This window comes from Stegodyphus dumicola, chromosome 2 (genome assembly GCF_044657685.1).
Source record: "Stegodyphus dumicola isolate Sdum_Otavi_A_Nest chromosome 2, ASM4465768v1".
Lineage (NCBI taxonomy): Eukaryota > Metazoa > Arthropoda > Arachnida > Araneae > Eresidae > Stegodyphus > Stegodyphus dumicola.
This window is the reverse complement of record NC_140769.1, coordinates 133,302,324-133,326,713: the sequence shown is the minus strand read 5'-3', so window position 1 is coordinate 133,326,713 and position 24,390 is coordinate 133,302,324. Positions and strand designations below refer to the sequence as shown.

Below are 24,390 nucleotides of genomic sequence, written 5' to 3'. Positions count from 1 at the left end.
TCGGATAAATGAATGAAAAATTTATTCTTTTAAAATTTTTCTTTTATAAGTTGTAGAGTCATTAGGTTATTTTGAAGCATGGGACATGAAAAATGAGCAGTGCCCTTGCTGGACTTAACCTGAACCTCTTGAATACATGCCGAGTAAGCTAATCGTTACACCACGAAAGCATTTTGGTAAGAGGGAGAAAATACCTTATATCTTTTTCAAGGGCAACTGGGGATTAGGGATCTCAGTCACCAAATCCTGATGGTGAAGAATCATCATCCACCACCTTTTTAGTTCGGTGCCACTTTATAGTCATTAGGTTATTTTGAAACATGAGACATGAAAAATGAGCAGTGCCTCGCCCTGACTCGCACATGAACCTCTCGAATATGCGTTGAGTGTGCTAACCATTACACCATGAAAGCATGCTGGAAGGAGGGAGAAAATAAATACCTTATAAACTGCAAAAAATATTGAAATTCTACAGAAAATTCTTTACTGTAATCTTAACTTTTTATGCTTTTATTATATTTGTTATAAATGGTATTTCTATTTTTAGGTCCAGTAACTAATGCATTTTTTGCATTAAAACCACACTGTCTCACCGCAGAAAATGTATCACCAGATTTTCCTATTAAAGAATTCAGTCGTGTTTTGTTCAGCGAAGATGATCTAGATGAGATGCAAACCATGTATATGTCCTCAAAACAATTACCAGTGCATCTTTCACTTGTAAGTTTTATTTTGAAGCAGTTTGTTAATATCACCAGTAAGATAATCCATAGTATGAAAGATGTACTACTGGAGCACCTCTGTACTTAGCAGAGTGTTTTCTGTTATTATTTTTACTTTTTCAAGAAGAGGTTTTTGATTCTTTTCCCATATAATGAACATTGGAAAATGGGCAAAAATGAAGTGTTTATAAAATCATAAGCTAAAAAATGCAACGTTATAGAATTTGTCCCTAGTTGCTCTGCATCTCTTTTTTTAAAAAATCTAATCATGTACTGTATTATTTTAATGACTGCTACATTCCCCCCTTTTTTTGTGTGTGGAGAATAGAGGGCAACATCTTAGGGGTCCACAGTTCTTTGAAGGATTCATTTCTGGTTAGTTTTTTCTGAATGACATATTAGTCAAGCATTTTGATACTTCTAAGTACAGTTTAGTGAACAAGCATACGGTTAATTGTAGATGTGATCAACATTGCTACTTACAGAGGTCCCTGCCAAAATTATATTACTGTAACTGCTTGTTTCAAGAATGCTGGATTATGGCTGTATCTGTGCCTTCTCTCTGGATCTTAGTAATAAATTATAGCGATTTTAAAAACAAGTTTTCTTATCTTTAAGCAGTATGACTTTTATTACTGTCCACTTTAGGTAGTGTAATATCCAGTGCAGCTTGCTTGGTTTCATTAACTGTAATGTTTATATACATGTAAGATATCAAATATGTAAACTGAAATTCTAACTTTACTTAGCAATAGTCCTATAATTTCTCATTTTAGTTTGTGTATGTCCCCTTTCTGTTTTGAAAGTAGTAATAATTTATAATAACTTTCTGGACTGTGTTGTTTCAAAATTAATCTGCTTCATGCCACCTTATGTAATGCATAGCATTGCGGATATTGTTTCACCAATCAGATTAAAGAAACTTCTGATTATGTGTTTTAGTGCTTTGCTTGAATGTGTACTTACTCTTTCCTTGTTTTGTTTATGAAGATTGAGTGCAAATTGCGCACATGATGATATGTAAACTTGAATTTGCATAATTAAGACACAATAACACGCCGAATAAATACTAATTCAGAAGTCAAACAACAAAAATCAGCGTTAATTTACAAAATTTTCACAGGACTGGTTTCGATGGTTTTACCGAACCATCATCTTCAGCTGCAAAACCGCAAATGAACAAGATAGGAAATAATGTTTAGATAAGATAAGAAAGCCTGGAGAAGAATAAGCAAGTGGCGCCATCTGTTGGCGAAACCAGAACTAAAACATAATTTCTCTAAAAGCCGAAGGCAAATTTGGATTGGAATTAGGATCGTTAACTAGAACAGAAAGATTTTTATGAATGTGAAATGCCTCTAGAAAATCCAGTTCTCCAATGGAAAATGCTTTTTGAATAATTTTGGCAGCAGAAAAATTGAAAGTGTGATTTTCGGACCAACAATGTTGAGCAACAGAAGACTTCTGTGTTTCCTTTTTTCTAACATATGCCTCATGTTCTTTGATGCGAAATTTTAAGGCTCTCTTAGTTTGGCCAATGTAAATTAAACCGCACTGGCAAGGAATCCTATAAATACCCCAGGAATTCATATCCGGAATGGGGTCCTTGAGTATAGAAGTTGGAATTTTATTGATGGGAGAGTAAACCCATGGACAACCCGAAAGTTAAATTTCTGCAAAATATGTGCAACTTTATAGCTAATTGATGGAAAGAAGGGAATGACAACAGAATTTTTATAATCTCCTAATTTCGCCCCCTCAGTCCCATCCTGGTTGATATCTACATGCATTATTATGAATCAAAATTATTTGAAACTTTAAACTTCCCAGCATGGTTCCGCTACGTAGACGATACTTTTACCCTGTTTGAAGGTAATAAAGATGATTTAAATAGAGTTCTTTCAACAATGAATTCTATTGATCCTGCTATTCAGTTCACTTCTGAACTTGAGACTTGCAATTCTCTTCCGTTTCTCGACATTCTGGTCACACGTAACACATCCAACTTCAGTACTACAGTTTACCGTAAACCTTCATCGGTTTGCCTTCCACCACACTTTAAATCATGTCATCCGACTAAACAAAAGTTAGCTTCATTTTATTCCTATGTTTTCCGTGCTCTTCAAGTTTGCTCCTCCAAACTAGCCCTTGATGAAGAACTAAATTATTTAAAAGCAATAGCTATTGACAGGGGCTTTTCACCCAACATTATTAATCAAGCAGTTAAAAAATTCTCATCTCAACACGCTAAAAGCCACACTCTTATTTTAGGAGATTATAAAAATTCTGTTGTCATTCCCTTCTTTCCATCAATTAGCTATAAAGTTGCACATATTTTGCAGAAATTTAACTTTCGGGTTGTTTACTCTCCCATCAATAAAATTCCAACTTCTATACTCAAGGACCCCATTCCGGATATGAATTCCTGGGGTATTTATAGGATTCCTTGCCAGTGCGGTTTAATTTACATTGGCCAAACTAAGAGAGCCTTAAAATTTCACGTCAAAGAACATGAGGCATATGTTAGAAAAAAGGAAACACAGAAGTCTTCTGTTGCTCAACATTGTTGGTCTGAAAATCACACTTTCAATTTTTCTGCTGCCAAAATTATTCAAAAAACATCTTCCATTGGAGAACTGGATTTTCTAGAGGCATTTCACATTCATAAAAATCTTTCTGTTCTACTTAATGATCCTAATTCCAATCCAAATTTGCCTTCGGCTTTTAGAGAAATTATGTTTTAGTTCTGGTTTCGCCAACAGATGGCGCCACTTGCTTATTCTTGTCCAGGCTTTCTTATCTTATCTAAACATTATTTCCTATCTTGTTCATTTGCGGTTTTGCAGCTGAAGATGATGGTTCGGTAAAACCATCGAAACTAGTCCTGTGAACATTTTGTAAATTAACGCTGATTTTTGTTGTTTGACTTCTGAATTGAATTTGCATCTCGAATCAAAAAATAATATAAAAAAAATATCAAAAAATAATATTATCTTTGGATGTGTACAGTTTATCATTGTAGTTTTTCGATTTCGCATGGTAGAAGAGCTGATGTTGTTAAACTTGTGCATAGACAAGGAGAAAGTGGACAAAGTACTGGAAAATTTTTCTGTGGAAAGAAAGGACTAAAAAATTTTCAATGCAGAATGCCTGTGTTTTGCCTTTTTACTGCCGTACAACCTGCTGCTGAATGCATCAGATCATGTTGCAGCTTTATTTAGAAAAATATTTCCCGATTGCGAAGTCACTAAGAAATACTCAAGTGCAAGACCAGAATTGTTAAAGAAATGGAAAATAAATCTTCAGTTATTGATTACATTAAAACAGTTTCATTTTTCCTCCTCTATGGATAGAAGCAGTAATACCGATTCAAAACTGTATTCGATTATTGTTTCTTTTTTTAATCCTGTGTCTTCAGAAATTGAGTGTAGTTTACTTCTGTCCCCACTGTAGCGCAGTAATTGGAGACTGGCGTTGCAGGTATCTTAAAAAAAGAAAACTCACATTAGCAAATTAGGAGCCGAAACCTGTCACATCTTAAATTTAGCACCGGAAAAAGGGGCAGCCTCTTTACCAATAAGTATGAATGAACACATTGTTGGTATTTATTATCTTGAAAGGAGTTCCAAAAGAAAGAAAAAATTGAAAGAATTCCAACAGCTGCATAATACTGAAGTAGTATCCCAGTAGATACTGAAGAAAAATTTTGAATTGTGCATCTACATGTACCTTTAAAAAAATGTTTACCTAGAATGCTTGACCAATGGAACCCACATTTTGCATTTTCTAAAGAAGTAAATGCTTCTAGAGATGAGATAAAAGGCTGTATTGAAAGTTAAAATACCTGAAATGAATGAAGATGTAGTTACTATTTCCACTGTTAAAAAAATAGGTTTGAGAAAAATGAAAAAAAAATTCTGCACCAGTGAGCAATTCTCAAAATAATACTACAAAATGTAAGTGTAAAGCTGTTACAAATTTCTCTCAAAATAAAGAAATTGCTCAATAAGGGAAACATTTTCTGATTACTGTAAATTTATCATGTGAAGAACGAAAAGTTATGTTTTTGTCTTCGGATAGGAACAGAGCTTTTTGCTCTTTGTGCAGTTCATTTTGCCATCATTCGATATTCCTAACACAGTTCTACAAAGCAGAATTCTATTAATTCATGTTTTACAATTGATGATTTACAATCTGTTTTATCAAAATTTGTAAAACCACTTTTTTTTTTTTTTTTTTGTCTTCTAATTTTATATATGATGTGATTTATGGTGAAATAGAAAAATCAGACGAAAGATGAAGATTTGGTAATAGGGACTGCAACTAATGAAGTAGCAGAAGAAATTTCAGATGAAGACAAAAATAGATTTATTTTCACATTAGAAGCTCCTGCTGCTGAGTATGTGATTACATACTACTTAAATTTCCAATCAACGATGAAGTGATTTTACACGCTAAAGTTGCAGATGTTTCTGCTTCAGCAAATGCATCTTTTTCTCATATAAGATATTTTTTGAATAGAATTCCAGTTTTATTTCATTTAGTCATGAAAAACAATGATATTGATATTGCAACTGATAGTTATAGTTGCAGTTTTACAGTTTACAATTAGAAAAACTTGGATAAAGTTTTCAAACCAGCTATGATTGACACCCAGTAGAATTTAACTGGAAAATTGAAAGGTGCTGATGGAATCTTAAAGTATAGTGAACTGTCGAGATCATGTGTTCCCAACCTTTTTGTCCCTAAGATCATATTCTAGAATATTTGTTCAACTGCAGGCACCATTTACTTTTTCAAGGTGAATTAATAGTTGGATAGAGTTAATAATACATGCACATGAAAAAGCCCAACTGGTATAGTGGTTAGCGTCGCTGACTGCCATGCCAAATGATGTGGGTTCGCAGCATCCCGCAGAAGGCATGGGTATTTGTAAATGCATAGTATCCGTGTGGCATGGGGCCACTTCTAAGTATGCAGTGAGCCGAAAATCCTCTCAAGAGTTTGGTTGTAGGGGAAGAGGGGGTGCCCCTGGTGCCCTCCATCATCATTGGCCGCAGAACTGAGCTAAATCACACTGTCACCTGTAAGGTGCTCAAGGTTGTTGCCAACGGTAGGTGTAAAATTTTGCTATAAAAATTGTGCTATAAATTATAGGTCAGACAAGTGAGCATTAGCAAGAACATAAAAAAAGAAAGGGGGGACTGATTGCATTTCGTTTTGTATTGATATCTGTATTAGACACAATTTTTATTTCATTAAAAATGAGAAAACTTTCACATAGAAATTTATTGAAAACTAAAACATTTTAAATGTGACTACACAGCAACGGGCACTCATTAAAAGATCTACAGGTACCATGGTGCCCACGGGCATAGGGTTGGGAAGAATAATGTTGGCCATCCTGAGAATTCTTCGTAGTAATGCAGAATGTAAGAAGATTTTCTATTCGTTGTGAAAACAGGGACCAAATTTAGATCTAATAATAGTAATGACACATTAAAAAAAAACTTTTATTTGCAAAAGCGTACCTACGTGGCAACTGCCATGAACAAAATTTTGAAGTTTCTTTCTTAATGAAAGCAAAATCTACTACTGCACATTTGTACAAAAACTGATTAAAGTATCATTTTTTGTTTAAAGATGCAAATAAAAAAAATGTTTTTTGTACATGTAAATACTTTTGTACTGTTGCATTTAAGAATTAGTAAATGAACTTTCAGATATTAATTAGTAACTATTTAAAGTTAATACATTATTAAAAATGTATTTTTATCATTAAAAAATCTTTTTGTTGAGAAAAATGTCCTGATTTTTTAGTGTCATAGGTTGGCAAGTATGCCAATATTTAATCAGTTAAGTATTTGTTTTACATCATTATGTGGTGCATTACCAAGTTTATCCACAGCATAAAAATATGTGTACATTAATTATTAATTTTATTTTAATTGTGTTAAAAGTCTTATAATGAAAGAAAGCTTTCCCTTCGATATTCATCAATTTCTCAGTATAAAAGTATGAGCAAATTACAAAATGAGTTAGCCAAATAACATAATATTAAAATACTTTATTAAATAGTAGCATATTTTATCTGAATCATGTTATGAATAGTTCTATAGCCCGAGTGATGCATTACAGAGCAAATTCAAGTAAATATAGAATTCGTTTGAAATGGTGTCCTCGCATAATGCAAAAATCCTGCTTTTTCGCTTAAGAACCTTCTGGTTTTTCATATTGTAAATTTGGAAGCTATGCATTGTATAGATGCAATAATGTTATTTAGTTATCTATGCTAATTCAATTAAAAAAGTATATATATATATAAAAGTTGGTTTTCTATTGATGCATTGAGCAGAAACATGCGGTGAGAGTGGGGTTGCACATGCTTGAATCTTAATTGCAGTCTGCTTAACAAAATCAGCCACTGAAAAGTCTATTTACTAGTGTTTCCTGTGTATTATATAAATGACTTTTAGCATAATTAAAACTTACCGTAATTTCTGGAAGAAACGCCGCGGCGTTTACGTGTTTAAAACTTAACTTTTCAGCGGGTGCGGCGTTTCTACCCATGCGACGTTTAGGTGCACTAAAAATAAAATATTTCCTATGATGGTCATTGTACATAGTTTGGATGGCCTTGTCATTGTGCATAGACTGGTGCTGTTCCCACACAAAAGACCACTCAGTTGCTTTTTGCGAACGTTATTTTGTTTACATTCTTTCCCTTGAACGGACCTACATGCCTTATTCACCCTAAATGAGATCTCAGAACAATAACATTCTTCCCCCTTTCAAATCAACATTCTCATCAGTTCGAATAGTCTATCTCCTCTTCCATTCGACGAATCTTCCAGGACCCATCCTCTCCCCACCCCTGCCTTTTCTGCAATTTTTTTCAAAGGCGGACACGACTCCACCTGCCTCGCAATAACGAACTCTGATGTATTTCCCTTCAGCATGAATGGATTTTTCTTGACATTCTGCCAGATACAGATCCCATCAGTTTGGGTACAAATACTTGTTGGATAGTTTTTAAGTAAGAAGGGAGCGGAAGATTTTTGAAAATGTCTCTAAACAGCACAGAAACTATACTGCTGGTTTTAAGCTTAATGTAATTTCACGTGCTGAACAAATTGGAAATCAAGCAGCAGCTTGAGAGTTTGAAGTGGACGACAGATGTATTCGACGTTGGAGAACTGAAAAAGAACTTCTTAAAAATATGCCAACAGAAACGAGCCAAAAGAAGTGGTACTGTAAGGTGGCCAAATCTAGAGGACGACCTAGCAAACTGGATAAAGGAGCAACGAGGAAAGGGAATGGCAATTTTGACTAAAAATTCGCTTACAAGCAAAATTTATAGCAAAACGAATGAACATAAAGGATTTCAAAAGAGGTGTAACAGATTTATGAAAAGAAAAAATATTTCTGTGCGTACTAGAACAACAGTCGGGCAACAACTACCAATGGACTGGCAGTATAAAAAGTCATCTTTTCTAAAATATGTGACAGCTATTATTGACAAAAAAAAAAAAAAAAAAAAAAAAAAAAAAAAAAAAAAAAAAATTCTTCGGTCGCAGATAATAAATATGGATGAAACGCCGTTAGCTTTCGACTCTCCTGCAAACAGAACTGTTGATGAAACTGGTGCAAAAACTGTATCTATGTTTATGACGGGGCATGAAAGAACGTCATTTACATGTGTGTTAGCTTGTGCCGCAAACGGTGACAAGCTAAAGCCGATGATCATTTTTAAACGAAAAACTATTCCGAAGGGAGATGGTATGTCATATATCAGGACTTAGGTTGAGTTTTTGCATCTATACGGCCCACGACGATGTCACGCGCAATTTAATCTATTGCGGCGTTTACGCTGATGCGGTGTTTCTTCCGGAAATTACGGTAAATTTGTGTCTTTGAGTTATGCTTTTTTTTGGGGGGGGGGTGCAAAGGAGATAAAGAGCAGCTGTTACATTTTCTGTGATTAATAATTTCTTTTAATCTAAGAATTAAAAATATATGAAAATTTTACTTTTTTGCAGATGCATGCAGGGAGTCCTGATATTTATTTCAGTCCAATAGTTCAACCTGTAAGTTAAAAAATTTATATTTGGTTTTTCAGTGATGTTTGATGTTGTCTTCAGTTAAAATTTAACAGACTTAGACTGATTTTTTTAGTTTTAATGTGCAAAATGTGGTAATTTTAATGGGATGTAACTTAATGTATATCAGCTGCTTTGAAAAATTTGAGAGACATCTCTTTAACTGAGTGTTTGCATGAAAAGAAACTTATAAAAAGAGAATCTGATGTATAATGTGATTTTAGTTGTGTGTATGTATGTGTGTGTGTGTATGTATATCCATGTATGTGTATATATAATTTTTCTGAAAAGGAATTCCAATTGATAACCACCAAGAAATTATTCCTTTTATTCCTGTTAAAAGTTGCTTTTTGGATTTATAAATCAGGCAATTCGGTGTTTTTCCCTTCTATGGTTATTAATTTTTACTGCACCATATTTAATGTTACATTAGAAGTTTTATAATTATTTTTATTATTGTTAATCTGTGTAAAATTCATAGTTAATCTAATGTCATCGCATTGCATGTGTTAGGCTTAACAACAGTCTTTTGCTCCTGGGTATGTCGGATTAATATTTTTTAATTTCAAAACTTTTGTTGCTCTAATGTTTCCTATTGTAAGAACTAACTCTTCTTTTTATTTTTATGTTTGTTTGGATCAAAATTTTTATTTGTTACTATTTTTTGATATGTTGGATTGCATCTATTTATATGTTTTTTTTTGGGGGGGGGTGGACTTGGTTTGCTTGAATAGAAAATAATTTTTATTAGATTTTTAAGCTTTTTTTGCTTGTTTAGGATTTGATGTTATAATTTTGTAAAGCATTTTTTAATCCCAGACTGTATTTTCATGTGTTGTATTGCTTGTATTTACATGTTTTGTTTTTTTGGACTCGGTATGCTCAAAAAGGTTTCTTTGAGCTAGTTAATGAAGATGCTGTAAGGAATTTTTGCGCTACTTACTACAACTTGTAGGTGTTGTTCTGATAAAGACAGATTACTTTTATTTATTTTCTGAGATTATTTCAAGTATTAAACTTCAGTTTGTGACTTGTTGATTCACAAACAGTCTGATGTTTCTTTCTTCTTTTGTTGCATCAACCCCCTGATGATGATGCAGCAAATGAAGTAAATTGCATTTTTAGTTTGGGTGTTTTTTCGCTTTAATACATTACAGTATGCCACTGTGCTTTTTTTTGTTTTGTTTTTGTTGCTGCTTTTTTGCACGTGGTTTGTTCTGAATTGAATATGGGATGGATTTTACTACTTTCCCAGAAAATGGAAAGTTGCTAAAGTCATATTACTACCTAAACCAGGTAAAGTCATCACCAAACCCGAGGGCTTTAGACCAATTACCCTCTTACCAGGTTTAGGAAAAATCTACGAGAGAATTATATTAAGAAGAATGAATCCCTACCTGGTCAAACTGCCACCCGAACAGTTCCGGTTTAGAAAATCACTGTCTACTACCCAGCAACTTGTCCGCCTGAATGAATTCATTAGATCGGCTCTTCATAATCACCACAAGATCGCCTTACTCGTGCTAGACGTGGCGAAAGCCTTCAACCGCGTCTGGCATGAGGGGCTTATTTTCAAATTAATTTGCTTGGATCTTACTTATCTACTCGTTTATCAAGAATCAGAAATTTTTCGTGAATATCAGTGATGGTAAATCCCTGCAGAAGAGAGTATTAATGCAGGTATAACACAGGGGTCTATTTTAGGCCCAATTTTTGTATATATTTTATGTGGTGGACCAACCATGTGTTTTCACGGACTTAAATGGATTCGTAGGATGCTACGCCGACAATACGGCGCTGGCCGTTAAGTCACTTAACGTTGATAATGCAATCAATAAACTACAGATCATTACACCCCAGATAGAACACTGGTGCACAATGTGGAGAATTTCTATCAACACACAGAAGTCACAGCTACTCGTCATACAGAAAAAGGCCAATAAGACTCCTGTCTCTGCCAGACTCAAGCTCTTTAATGTCGAAGAAGGCCAGCTACTTAGGCATTACTCTCAGTAGCAAGTTCACTAGGAGTGATCACATAAATAAAGTACGAGGCAAAGCCCTCTCCACCATGAAAAATCCACTTATAGGAAGATTTTCTAAACCAGATCTTCTAAGGAAAAGGCATATTTACACAGCCATTATAAGGCCTATTATTACCTATGCCTTCTCTGCCTGAGCAGCGGTCACTAATAAAGATCTAAATAAACTTCAGATCATACAAAATGAGTACTTACGGCTTATTACTCAAGCTCACTTTTATGTATCCAACCACACTTTGCATAATGATTTAGCATGTAGAGGGGCTTAAACATCATATGAAGAAAAACTTCTTTACAAAAGCCGAATTGTGCTCCCATTTAAGAGGTTTTAATACATTCGACTATATTATTTTACCTGAGGATGCAAATATTAGACCTTACGTGGCCCACCTCATCTGTGACTCAAATTTTCTGACTTAATTGCAGTTTTGTATTATATGTGTGTATAGTTATGTAAATAGTTTGTATTTTCACATTTATCTTTATCCTTGACTTCTCATTGTATAGTATTGATTTATTCTTAGTAAACAAAAAGTTTGTATACTTATGTTTTATCTTATGTATGTGTTTGATAACAGTCAGATTCCCACACTTTTGTTAAACCTCTCCTGGTTTTCGGTTTCATGCTTGGTTTTCTATAACCTTGTGATGCATTGTCACCCCCTTCTCTTCACCTCAGATCTCCTCTTACTTGTCCGACTGTTGCGTCATGTCCCTATATGGCAGAATGATCACTCAGCTGGCAACATCACACATATTAGCGATAGCCTGGCAATACATGTATTGATTGATTGATTGATGGATGGATTTTAAATGTAGAAATCAATTTTAATCTGTTTTGCTTTATTAACACCATGAGTTGTTTCTTTCAGTACACAATTAAGGTAGGTTTTGAACTACATTTGTATTTATCCATTTTTGTGTGTTTATGGGCAAGATAAAATTCCTCTGTAATTTATAGAAAGAGACTTGCTTTTGAACATTGTGTTGTGAAATATGTAAAAAAATATTAAGTACAAAGTGTCTGAAATGGAACTATCATGCTACGAGAGTACAACCATAATTTACTTCCAGTTCTGTTGCAAAAAGTCAGTTACAGGATGTAACCAAATCATGTGTGCAGCTTTAGGTACTAATGTTGTTTCCTATGAGACTGAAGGTTTGATACTGAAAGTTAAAAAACAAAGACACCAATACACACGAAGCAGAGTTATTTAGCATAATTTTTCTTTGTGTTTTATATGTATTGCATAGTTTGTGTGTTCCATAATATGCGTTCATTTTTTTATGTGCATTATAATTCAACATTATATCTATGCATTACACATTTTACTTAGTTAAATGTCATTTTTACTGTATTTTAAATAGGCAATTAAGTGCTTAATATTGTATTTATCACATACTAGCTTTACCCACGACTTCACTCGCATTGATGTTCTTAAATAAGTTTCAACTCCGCATAAAGTTTCAGTAAATACTGCCCTTCTACAATACCTATAGTCCGCGGATATTTTGTATTCATGCCTGACCAAAGGGTTATTTTTAAAAATAAAGAACATTTGAGCACCTTAAGATGACAAAACGATAGTTGTTATGGCACACAGTAAAATTTAAAAAATATAAAATGTAAAACCAATTTTTCAAGCAACAATAACAGAAATATGTAACACAAATGAATAGACAGGATTCGTAGTGGTCCTTACAAGTGCTTATAAGTCATTATACAGTACAAAGTTCGAAATCCAGACCTCAGAACCACCAATAATGTTTTTCTCGTAGGCTTTACGCATTTAATTCCCCCCTCCGCACTGGACTAACATCTGGAGAGTCCCGATTCTTAATTTCACTTGACACTAAATAAAATACCTTGTTATTGAAGAAACAATCATTTTAGCATAAATTTGTACGATCAGTAATTTGGCTCCGTTGCTGCGTATCTGCTTGGCACACATCTTAAACTGAAACATTCCACATAGATACATCGTTGATCTGACGCCAACCTGGCAAATCATTATTTACTATACTTTCCTTTCACCACCACATTTTTATCAACACATAACTTGAGTAATGACTCATGTAGCGATGCCTAAACAATCTTTTTATATTAGTAATTGAATAATAAAGGAATATGCTTGACTTTTATGTTAGTATGTTAGTTATATCGCCAAGCATAAGTGATTACAAATTTTAGTTAAATGCACTAAAAAATGTTGACGAGGAAAAATTTCACAAAAATTTCTTTATGTTAAAAATAGAGTTTGTTGATGATAGTCATAGATTACATTTAGATCTAGCGCCAGCCCTCAATAAGGCTTAAGTATATGTGGAAATTTCAGAACTCTGATAAGACTTAAGCATGTGCAAGAAGTATAATAAATAAGTAAATTAATACAATTCAGGTTTAATTGTCTCAGTGTGTGATAGAAGCAACCTAAAATTTAACAGAACAACTTGTCATTAGTTGCCAAGCTCATGATGCATAGCCAAATGTGTATACTGAATGATAGCTAAATTTGATGATGATACCTGCAAATTTTAAAGGTTTTCGGATATTGTAAAACAAAGGTGTAATTTTCCAATTAGCGGATTTTGTAAAGAAATGTGGAGAAACAGTAATAAATGAAGATGATGTAAAAGAAGTTTTTCATTGTGATGACAATGCTTTTCAATCATCAATCAACTAATGAATGGCGAAGTCTGTAGTATCTTTCTAGATCCAGAAAATACCGCTACCGATAGTGAAGGAAATGACAGAGAATTTACTGAAAATGAAAGAATTTTGTTTGTCAAGTTAGTCGGAATTTTCGACAGAGCAATTACAATACTGTGGTTATGTCTGTCTAAAAGATTAGATAAAGTATTAGCACAAAAAACGTAGCAACTTAAAAAACTTGCATTGAAAGAATTGTTTAATAAGGTTAAAGAAATAAGTATTAACCTTCTCACTGCATACTTTTTTTTTTATCAAAATAGGTTCAAAAATTGCATATTTTTTAATTACATATTTCAAATCTCCATAGAGTTAAAATATACAAAAAATTTTTGTAAAAGAGTTTTTTTTTTTTTTTTCAATATAGAATTAGCTCATAGGTAAAGGTTGTCAGAATATTGAAATTGAAGAATAATGATATAGAAGGAAAATTTTGAAAATTAATATTCGTTAAATTATGATTTATTTTATAAAATATCAAGGTAAAACTTATATACTATATATTATATATATTAATTTTTTCAATCAATCAAAACATATATATCAATTTTGCACCACTGTCGAATGTTTTCAATAGAAACTGAATTTTCAGATTCATCACTATCTGCAGAGGAATCCGAGAAATTTTCATCAGTTTCGCTATAACTATCTTCAACATACTTGAAATCAGAGTCAGACTACTATCAGTGTCGGAAATATCGTCAGGAATATACCGTATATACCAGCGTATAAGTCGACCCCCCCACTTCGCCATAAAAAATTCGTAGAAAATAAGAAACCCGCATATAAGTCGACTCCCACTTCCAAAATCGGTTGTTCGGGGGCCAAAAATTCTTTGGTTTAATCGAAACTTACTCTACTTAAAGTATGAAACTCTGTGATTAGTTCGTCACATAATTTAAGTCATGAAATTACTTCAAGTAAGTGACTTATTTGATAAGTCGTCCAATTTGAGTGCGGGAAGAAAACAACTGCATTATATAAAGAAATTTTCGAACTTCTGATTCTTTTAATTTTTTATGGCCCCGCGTGTAAGTTGACCCCCCCCCCTTGAAGTCTTTTTTTTGGTTCAAAATATCTCGACTTATACGCGGGTATATACGGTAGGTTATATCACTCGCGAAACTCTTCCTGCCAGAGATCTTTGAGCTCTGAAAAGCATGCGCAAAATGCTACATTACGTATTCTTGTATATTTGGCAGAAATGGGGGCACCTAACGCCATCTGTTAGCCCACATGTGACTAAACAATTAAACATCATAGAAAAGCCGAAAGGAAACCTTGAACTGTATTGTACTGTATTTGAAAATAAAATATGAGTCCTTATAGGTGCTTACTTTTTCTCTAAAGCATTTATTTTGCTGTTGTTAGTGCTTTTTTTTTTTTTTTTTTTTTAAATGAAAGTATAATAAATATTTAAAAACGAATTTTTGAAAGTTTTGAATAAAATTCTAAATTGTGCTGCTTTTTTAAAATTATAGATGAGTATTATAGCACAATTTCTATAAAGGAATTTTATTTCAATTAATTTCATAATACATGATAGTGATAAACACTTTTGACTTCTTAAAAATTTTTATACATTTAATTCTAATATTAAAATTGTATTTAACCGTAATAATTAATTTTGCTTGTATTTTATAGTGATTATTTTTTTTAAATTTATTTTTAGTTCTGCATAAGATTTTTTTAATTACTGTTAATTTAATTTATTAGCCCAAAGCGGCGGTAGCCTAGAAAGGCTTTTAGTTTCGAAGTGGCATTTTGCGCTGTTTTACTATAAATGTCCGTGTCTCCTTGCAAATTGTTGTTACTAAATACTATCGCCCTGTATTATATGTAAAGAAATTAAATAATGAAGAATCTGCATGAATACATGTATGTTTCCTCTCACTGTGACAAAAATGACAGTATCTAGAATCATCAAATTTTGAATAATGTAATCCTCCACCCGAAGATGGGCATCTGGACGGCCAAATTTCGAATTTGTTTTAATCTATTTAATATTTTGTAAAACTTTAACGAATTTTTGATTGACAAAATCAACGAGTTCAGAGCGAGCACTCTACAGAAAATAACAGTTTTATCTCCAGTGCGGAAATTCTAAAGATAGCTGTTTTCAAATGTATGTGGTTTACGCGCGAAGAACATGATATTCAATAAATATAGGTAACAAACAAAACTTTAAAAAAGAAAGTTCCTTTTGGGCATAATATAAAATCTGAGTGCTTCTAGTTTTTATTTTATCTTTTTTCTTTCCTTTCATTACACTCAGAAAATTTTATGCTCCGAAATTTATGAATTATTAAAATAACTAATCCACTTTAATGTTAATAATTTAATGATCATATAATGAAATAAATATGATCGTTTTGTAATGTTATTATAGTTTGGAAAATCACTGCCTGAAAATTTTAATTAAATTAAAAATATTAGATCTTGTTTAATTTTACCTTATTTATTTCAAAACATTACGTACTATCAGTCTTATTTAATTTTAGTTTATTTTTATGCAAAATTAAGTTCATAAATTTTGTGCTTAGAGTTTTACCAATGTAAAGATATTTTTAGAAGAATTACGCGTGAAAAAAATGAGCGAAATGCAGTAAAAAGTGCTTTAATGAGACATATTAAATCCTATTTGGAAAAAACTGTGGCTTTCATAATTTCATCACTATACAACGTATCACATTTAATAATTAAAAAGAGTTATGTGATACAAACGCCATAGGTTTCAGTGTTAAAAGTAAACCAGATCGTCCCTACTCTTTCTTGCGGACATGTCGGTGACGCACGCCCCACCCAATGGTTAGTCTATCTCTTATAAGGTCCATGGTGGTTTCTTCCTTGTGCTACAAAATGTATATTCAGAAAATATTTTTTATTTAAATACAACTTTATGCGATTTCTATTTTTAATTATAGCAAAGTATATTTATATTAAATTTAAACCACAGGAAATAATTTATAAAATCACAATACTAGCTTGGGGAGCAACTATGTTGAGGTCTTATAAAAGTCTCTGGAAAAGAAAGACCTTTTTAATGGACAGGTGCATGTATTGTTTAATAATAAAATATCTCTGTGGTTTCAAAGGTAGAACCCTTATCCAGGTAGAAATAAACATTCCTATTTGAAAAGCTAGCAAACACATTGTGAAGAGCAGTGGTTTCAAGGCACGACCATCAAGCCTCTAGAGGATTGTGAGCGGCTCAGTGGTCGCGCCCTGAAACCACAAAACGAATACCATACATTAGAGGGTTTTTTTATATATGCAGTTTAATTATTGCAATTTTTTTATTGTTTATGATAGAAATCATGATGTGCGATGAATAAATTTTGAAATTTAAAGTTATGTATATTAGTAAAAGCAAGTTATTTTGTCTCATTAAAAACAAATTTTAAAAGGCATCCAATTTGAAGTACTAAGACCTAAAACATGTATGATTTTGCAGTCATTTTGTGTTATTTAGAGGTAAAAGATCAGTAATCAATTGATTTTCACTCAAAAATTTTGGAAAAAAAAATTCGAAAATTGGGAATGCTGCAGCACGCAATGAACTGGAAGTTGATCTGTCAGCACTATTCTTATCTTCAGGGCAGATGTTTTTATTTTATTCGGCTTATAATTCTTTACTAAATGTAGTATTTCATCTCGATGTACTCCGTCTTTGATATGCCTTAAATCAAATTCCTCGTCATTATAAATATCACAAATACACATCAAATAGTTTTCTGGTTTAAATTTTCTAATTTCGACTATGCGTAATGTATGCTTCACGAATGTGCGTGTTGAAAGAAATGTTTAATAAAGTAAACAAATAAATATTAAGTTTTTTTTTTTTTTTTTTGTAAATTTTGATATCTTTAGGTCATAATTTCAATTTATTTCATAAATTACGGTTTCATATTTTTAATTTTATAATTTCTGTATGCCATCTTACCAGATTTAAATTGATGATCTATAATCCGGAAAAACCAATAATCCAGAATCGCCGAAGTCCCAACGAGGCTGTATTAAAGACTTTTGACTGTATAAATAAATATTTATTAGACACAAATTGTTGTGTTTTTTGTAAAATTTTTTGAGTATGCAGATTCTGTTAGTATGCAGCTTTTTAATTACTAATAATCTTTTTTCTCTTCTTAGGACACAGAAAGACATGTAGATGAGAAAATAAATGGAATTAAAGATGCATATAAAGAAATGAAAGTAATAAATGCCCAAATGTATTCACATATGCTTAATAGCGTATACAAAGATTTAGAAGTGTGTACTTCCGATTCTGATTAAATTTTAATGATTTGTATAAAATTTATAAATGTTTTATTTTTATAACTTTATAATTTTCACATTTTAATGAAAGATGTGAATATTTCATCATGTTCATCATTTTATTGATTTTGATATGAATAATGATTTTAATTCAAAGAAAGTGTGTATATAATGCTGTTCCAGAATACAGTATTAGGCTTTTGAAAAATTTGTTCTTGTTTACGTATTTTTTGGGCATTTATACTATTCTTATCACAGTGTTAATCTGGTCATTTTTAAACAGAATCGGGGGGGGGGATTAAAAAAAAAGGTAATAAAATTGCATTATAGTCAGAAAACTTCATATATCTGTGTACAGTTTACTATCATTTGCTACAATTATGCATTTTATCCCGTTTAAAAAAGTTCAGAATTTTGTAATTCAATATATACTTTCTTGTATTTCATATATTTTGTGGGCATGTAGTGATGGTATTTTTAAATTTGTTTTTGTGTGATGAGAATATTATTATTTGAATACAATAGCACAAAGACCTTACCCTGACTTTTCCAAAGTATGAATATTTTAAAATTGAAAGTTGCAGTGCACAGTATTTATTACTTGTTTTTACATATTAAATGCTCCATATGTATACTGCAGTTTTACTTTGTGATATTTGAAGGAAAAAAAAAAAAAAAAAAATTCTGTGTTATGTAAAAATAATTCTTTTCATCTTTTTGAAAGATTGGTAATAAAAAAAATTGTATTGACTTAAGCATTGTTTTAGTTATTTTATTTAAAAATTTCAATTCAAAGCGTAGGTGCTATGAAATCAATTAAAACACATACAAAGAAAGTAAATCTATTATTAAGTGTATAGAATACATAGTGTTGTTTATATATAGTTATAAATATCTTTATCGATTAAAATGAGAAAAAATATTCTGAAGATGATTGAAATATCTTTTAATTACAGATCCAGCCCTTTAAATATATTAAATTTTGTTTCTCTCCATGTATGTCATGAAAAATTCAACTTTGGTATACTTCTGTTTTGCTATACTTATGCTTCTTCAAAGGCTAATTTCTTTAAATTTGAAGTCTTTTTTTTTTCATACCTTTTTGAGAAATTTAAAGGTATAAATTTTTTTTAAAGCATTTGTTGGTACTCTTGGCTCTATTTTTGAATGCTTTATTCAACGAGCTGATTTTTTTTTAATACATCAGAAAGCATTTATGCACTTATTTCAGCAAAAATTTACTTCCTTTTATTCTTCTTGGGGGTGGGGAGGGGGGTACTCAGATACAGATATCTTACAATAGTATAGCAAATGTGAAAGATCTGTTTCTGGATTGAATTAATTTTCTCAAAGATATTTCACATGTTATACTCCGACTTACGCTGCTTTAACCTCTCAACTTATATTTCCTAGCTTGTATTATCAGAAAAAGCTCTTTTGCACAGTTTGAATGCATGAATAATTTTTGTGCTCGTTTGAGGAATGGTACCTCATGCTTGATCTTCTGCAGTTTTGACACTAATATGTTTTTAAGGAAACAAAAATTTTACTCCAAGCCAAGGAGAACCATGAATGTTTAAAAATTTAAATGAAGGGCCAAATTTGAACAGAGTTACATTAAAATTTTTTCAAGATATTCATTCAAGCAAGTATCAAGTAAAATAACAAGAAAGGCATAAAAAAATATACTTATGAAAAACTTTCGAGAGTAGAAAAGAAATTTTATTGGTCCAGTTTCAGTTCAGGAATGGTAAATTAATATAGCTTTGAAGTATTACTCTAGTTTCATATCAATTTGAGATAAAAACCAAATGGCAAAATTATTATTTACAAAATATTTGGCATAGCATTTTGAAATTGGTAGTTGGAGAAAAATTTATTTTGAGGTATTGCTTATTGAAACTGTCCCAGAAGTTGACACAAAGTGTATCTGTTAATCCACTAATACAATGGTTACAATCTCACATCCAGGCATTAGAGACCTGGCTGATATTGTGGAAAATACAATTTAATGTTGATAGGACTAGGCATATTATTCACCAAGAGAAAGAATATCACTGGCAACCTGCAATTTTATGGATCAACTCTTGCCATGGGCTAGGCAAGTGTCTTATCTTGGGGTGATCCTCACTAAAATATTTACACATAACATCTATTATCCACAGGTTTCATGCATGCTAAGCTCAACTCTTCCCCCTAATTGCACGGAACAACATTTTTATCTATTGGTAAATGCTTGCCCAGTCTGTGCTTATTCATGTAAGGCCACCAGAACAAAACTTTTTGCTTTTCAGTATGCTCCATTTTGCCACCATTCGTTGTTCTTAACACAATTCTGCAGTGCAGAATTACATTAATTCATGTTTTGCAATCAATGATTAGTGATCTGGTTAAAAATTACTTAATGATTAGGGAAAATGATTTGAGTATTTTTCTGTTATCAGAAGCTAAGAGTAATAACATTTTTTTAACATATCATGCAAGTGTTTTCACATTATTTGCATTTAAGGAATAACAACTGAACTTTCAAATCTTAATTAGTTACTAGTTAATGTTATTTCACTATTAAAAAACTATATTTTCTTTCTCTATATTTTTGTTATTTAAAATATGTGGAATTTAAAAATCTTTTTGTGGCTGAGAAAATTCTCCTGATTTCTTAAAAAAAGTCTGATATTTGGAGTGTCATAGGTCGGCAAGTATGCATGTTTTATTAAGTCTTGTCATTCCTGGTTCATTAGAAAAACATTGGGAATATTTATTTAATATTTTATGTAGCTGATCTCTTTATGGAGGCACTAATAGTTCGTCCAAATTACTACTTTTAATATCTTTTAATAATCGTAAACATTGGGATTGGTATCAGTATAAGGAAAATCTATTTCAGTATCAATCTGGTCAGAACCATTTTTGCTACAAGGCAAATAATTGATTGCCTCAGGTCTCTTATAATATGGCTTCAACATATTGATATGGTAAATTTGGGTTTTTCTATCTTTCAGGGTAAAGACACAATGCAATATGTGTAGGATATTTTAGTTTCAATTTTCCCGTCTTGCCTAATGAACGGAAAGTTTGTTTGCTGTAGAAGTGGTCAAAATTAACACCGTATAACCTTCCTTAAACTCTTATTTTATGGCATTTTTATCAAACCATTTTTTCTTTGACAGTTGTTGATCTTGTATTTTCTCAACTGACAGCTGTTGGCATTTCTTCAAGCGATTTATGAGTTTAGAAACATACTTGGTTACCTGTTCTTCTTCCTCTGGTGTATCCATCCAATGTTCGTATAACAATGTCTCTAGAGTACGTAAATTTTTCCCATGGACTAGTGTGAAACCCTTACTTTCTTGCATTACTTTGCTTAGAAGGCCAGATGGTAATACCTGTTCCCAATTAGAACCAGCCTCCATACATTATTCGTAGTATTCTTTTTATGATACGATGACATCTCTCCACTGGATTAGACTGGGGGTGGTGTACCAAACTATGACTAACTTTATATCGAATCATTCAAAAAATTTGGTTTTCAAAGTGGTCATGAATGAAGTCCCTTGATTGCATTGAATTTCTTTACGGAAACTCATTCTGCTGAAAAGATTTAACAATGCATCCACTGTAGTAACAGAAGTGATGAGTAGCTTCCGGATAATTTGGGAGACAAGCAAAGCGCGGTTTGTGGTGGGCTGAGGTCTACATGTATCTATGTATTTTTTTGAATATACTTTGATATCACAGGGACTTATTTGAGACGTGCTTTTTCTCTGTCGTTAGAATACCCCGCTCTTTCACAAGGATCTCAAATTCAAATATACACTTCCATTTCTTGGTAACATTTGGGGGAGGGGAAAAATTCATAAGATGATCTTTTGAATTTATTGCTTCCAGATGTCCCAAGACCTGCTCATTGCATAGACTTAATATTTTTGTCCAACAAGTTTTGGGGACGACGAATAATTTCCGCACATTCCCCAAAACGGTCTTCTACGCATTTATATATCAGCTACATTTCTATTTTGTGGACATTTCTCGGAAAGCTATTTAAGCGTCTAATGCTGTTAGGTCAAAAAGTGGTTTTAAGTCTTCATTTTTTCTTTGCAAGTTAGATAACTGAGTTTTGTCTGTTGAAAGAAGGGGTAGTTCATTCACCTCTGCGCTGGGCAGAGCAATTTTGTGTCCCTCGGTTCTTTTGTTTGGGACGAAGGTTTGCTTTCTTCTGTAGCAAGGTGCGAAATTTTTTCTGCGGCCATAAATTTGCCACTTCTTTCCTGTCATTTTTTTGTGTTGTCAGTTTTGGATGGATCGAGTCTCCACCACATATCTGAGGAATATCTGAGCTCGAATCTCCACCGCATTCACTTGAAAGAAAGGTCCTTTGGTTTGATTTTTTTCTAATTTAGCAGGTAACATCCTTGGTTAAGCTCGTTTCGAATGACCCTTGCCTTTTGTTCCAACTAAAATTCCCTAAAGGGGTAAACTGATGTTGGCTTTTCCTACGGCAGGGGAAAATACAGGTTAGAACAACAGTGTAGTGTCTTCATTTTGAAGTGCTAAATCATTTTGTTGGAAGCAGAAAAGATGAAAAATATGCTACCGTTACACAATGAAGGCATGCTAGGGAAATGGGAGAAATACCTTATATACTCCCCTTTTTAAAGGGTGACTAGGGTTTTAGGGGACCTAGTCACCAAATCCTGGGTGCGGAGAATCATCATCCACAACCCTTTTAGTTCGGGCGCCACTTGTAGTGTCATTAGGTTAATTGGAAGCAGAAAAGATGAAAAATATGCAACCGCCTTCGCCGGGAATCGAACCACGGATTTCTGGAATACTGGCCCAGCATGCTACCGTTACACCACGAAAGCACGCTAGAGAAAAAGGAGAAATACCTTATAATTTGATTTACTGTAGTTGTCTTTTGATTATTTATTGAAAATAATAACAAACGTGATTCAAACAAATATGAAATATCATACGCGGCACAGTGCCAGATCTATACATCTTACCATATCATCGTTCCGTTCTGTTCTAACTGTGTTTTCCTCCCGCCGCGGGAAAAGCCAACATCAGTTTATCCTTTTAGGGAATTTTAGTTGGAACATTCTCCGGCCCGCGACGTAGGCATTTATCATAAATTCAAAACCTTACAATAAAATAGTACATCTTATACTTTTATGAAACTTGTAGCATACAACATAGCCTGAATACATTGTATATAAAGGACATTTTCATCATACTAGCTACTACTATACATTTTATCTTACTAACTACCACAAGCTAAATGCAAATAGAAAGAAAACAATTGTCATCAAACAATAACTTAACATAAGTAACAAATTTCAGTTACTAAAGAAATACGAAATAGATATTTGAAAATTCTGAAAACAATCATTCATATCTTTTTCCAAGTTCCAAATGATATAGCATTTGGATAGACTTTTTTATTACACCTGAAGAAGTTTTCACTGTGATACTTCTTACCTTGTCATCACGGCCTTTATGCAACTCCATCACCTTTCCCAGCTTTCACAGCTGCCGAGGTAGTTTGTCATCCCCTATCAAAACTGCATCATTTATATATTAAAATCAGTGATTACATTAACAGGTTTGAAACAATTTGCACCTTTTAATTGGAGAAGATACTCTCTTTTCCATTGTCTCAAATCATTTAAAATTTTCTCCCGATACAAATATCTTTTAATTAAAATTCTTTTGTTACTTGCAATATGTTCCTTAACATGACCAGCCTGGTGCGGTAAGGATGTTAACCATTTTCCAGTTAGGAAATGAGCAGGAGTGAGAGGGAATGGCTGTGATGGATCATTGTAAACATAAGTAAGTGGTCTAGAATTTAGAATAGATTCTATTTCTGTCAAAATGGTTTGTAATTCTTCAAAGAAAATTGAAGCCTTTCCTAGTACTTTTCTCAAAATAACTTTTGTCATCTTCACCATTCTCTCTCAGTATCCACCCCACCAAGCTGCTCTTTCGACAATAAAATGCCATCTTATTCCTTTTGTACCAAAATAATTTTGTACAGGTGGATCAACAATATTTGCATATAACTTCTTCAGTTCTACATCTGCATCTTTAAAAGTTTTGGCATTGTCAGAGTTTATAGTTCGGCAAACACCTCTTCTTGACACAAAGCGACGGAATGCTAGAAGAAAATATCCGGTACTTGGGCTAGAAACAATTTCAAGATGAACTACATGTGTGACTGCACAAATAAACAAACAAATATAAACTTTGTCTCTATTTTTCTTAAACAAAGGTCCAGAGAAATCAACAGCTGTGATTTCAAAGGGATTCGCTTCATGAATTCTGTGTGCTGGTAATGGAGCAATCACTTGAGTGCCCTTTTTAGCCTTAAATTTTCTGCAAACAAAGCAGTTATTCAAGCACGATTTTACAGCTTGTCTGCTTTGGATGATCTAATAATTTTCTCGAGTTTGAGTGAGTGTGTCTGAAACACAGCATGAAGCAAGTTCTCATGTTCTCTTTTGATTACAACTCAGTGAATCTAGATTTTTTTGGTATAA

At 32.6% G+C, this 24,390-nt stretch overlaps 1 protein-coding gene across 1 annotated transcript in view; it reads left to right on the top strand.

Annotated features, from left to right (window-relative positions):
* Positions 1 to 18,603, top strand: part of LOC118190155 (WD repeat-containing protein 18) — a 79,534-nt gene extending 60,931 nt beyond the window's left edge. The window contains exons 9-11 of the mRNA XM_035360837.2: positions 548 to 720; positions 8,762 to 8,809; positions 17,723 to 18,603. Of these exons, the coding sequence (XP_035216728.1) occupies positions 548 to 720; positions 8,762 to 8,809; positions 17,723 to 17,866 (365 nt within the window). The 3' untranslated portion in view covers positions 17,867 to 18,603. The remainder of the gene's footprint in view (positions 1 to 547; positions 721 to 8,761; positions 8,810 to 17,722) is intronic.
* Positions 18,604 to 24,390: the final 5,787 nt, after the last annotated feature.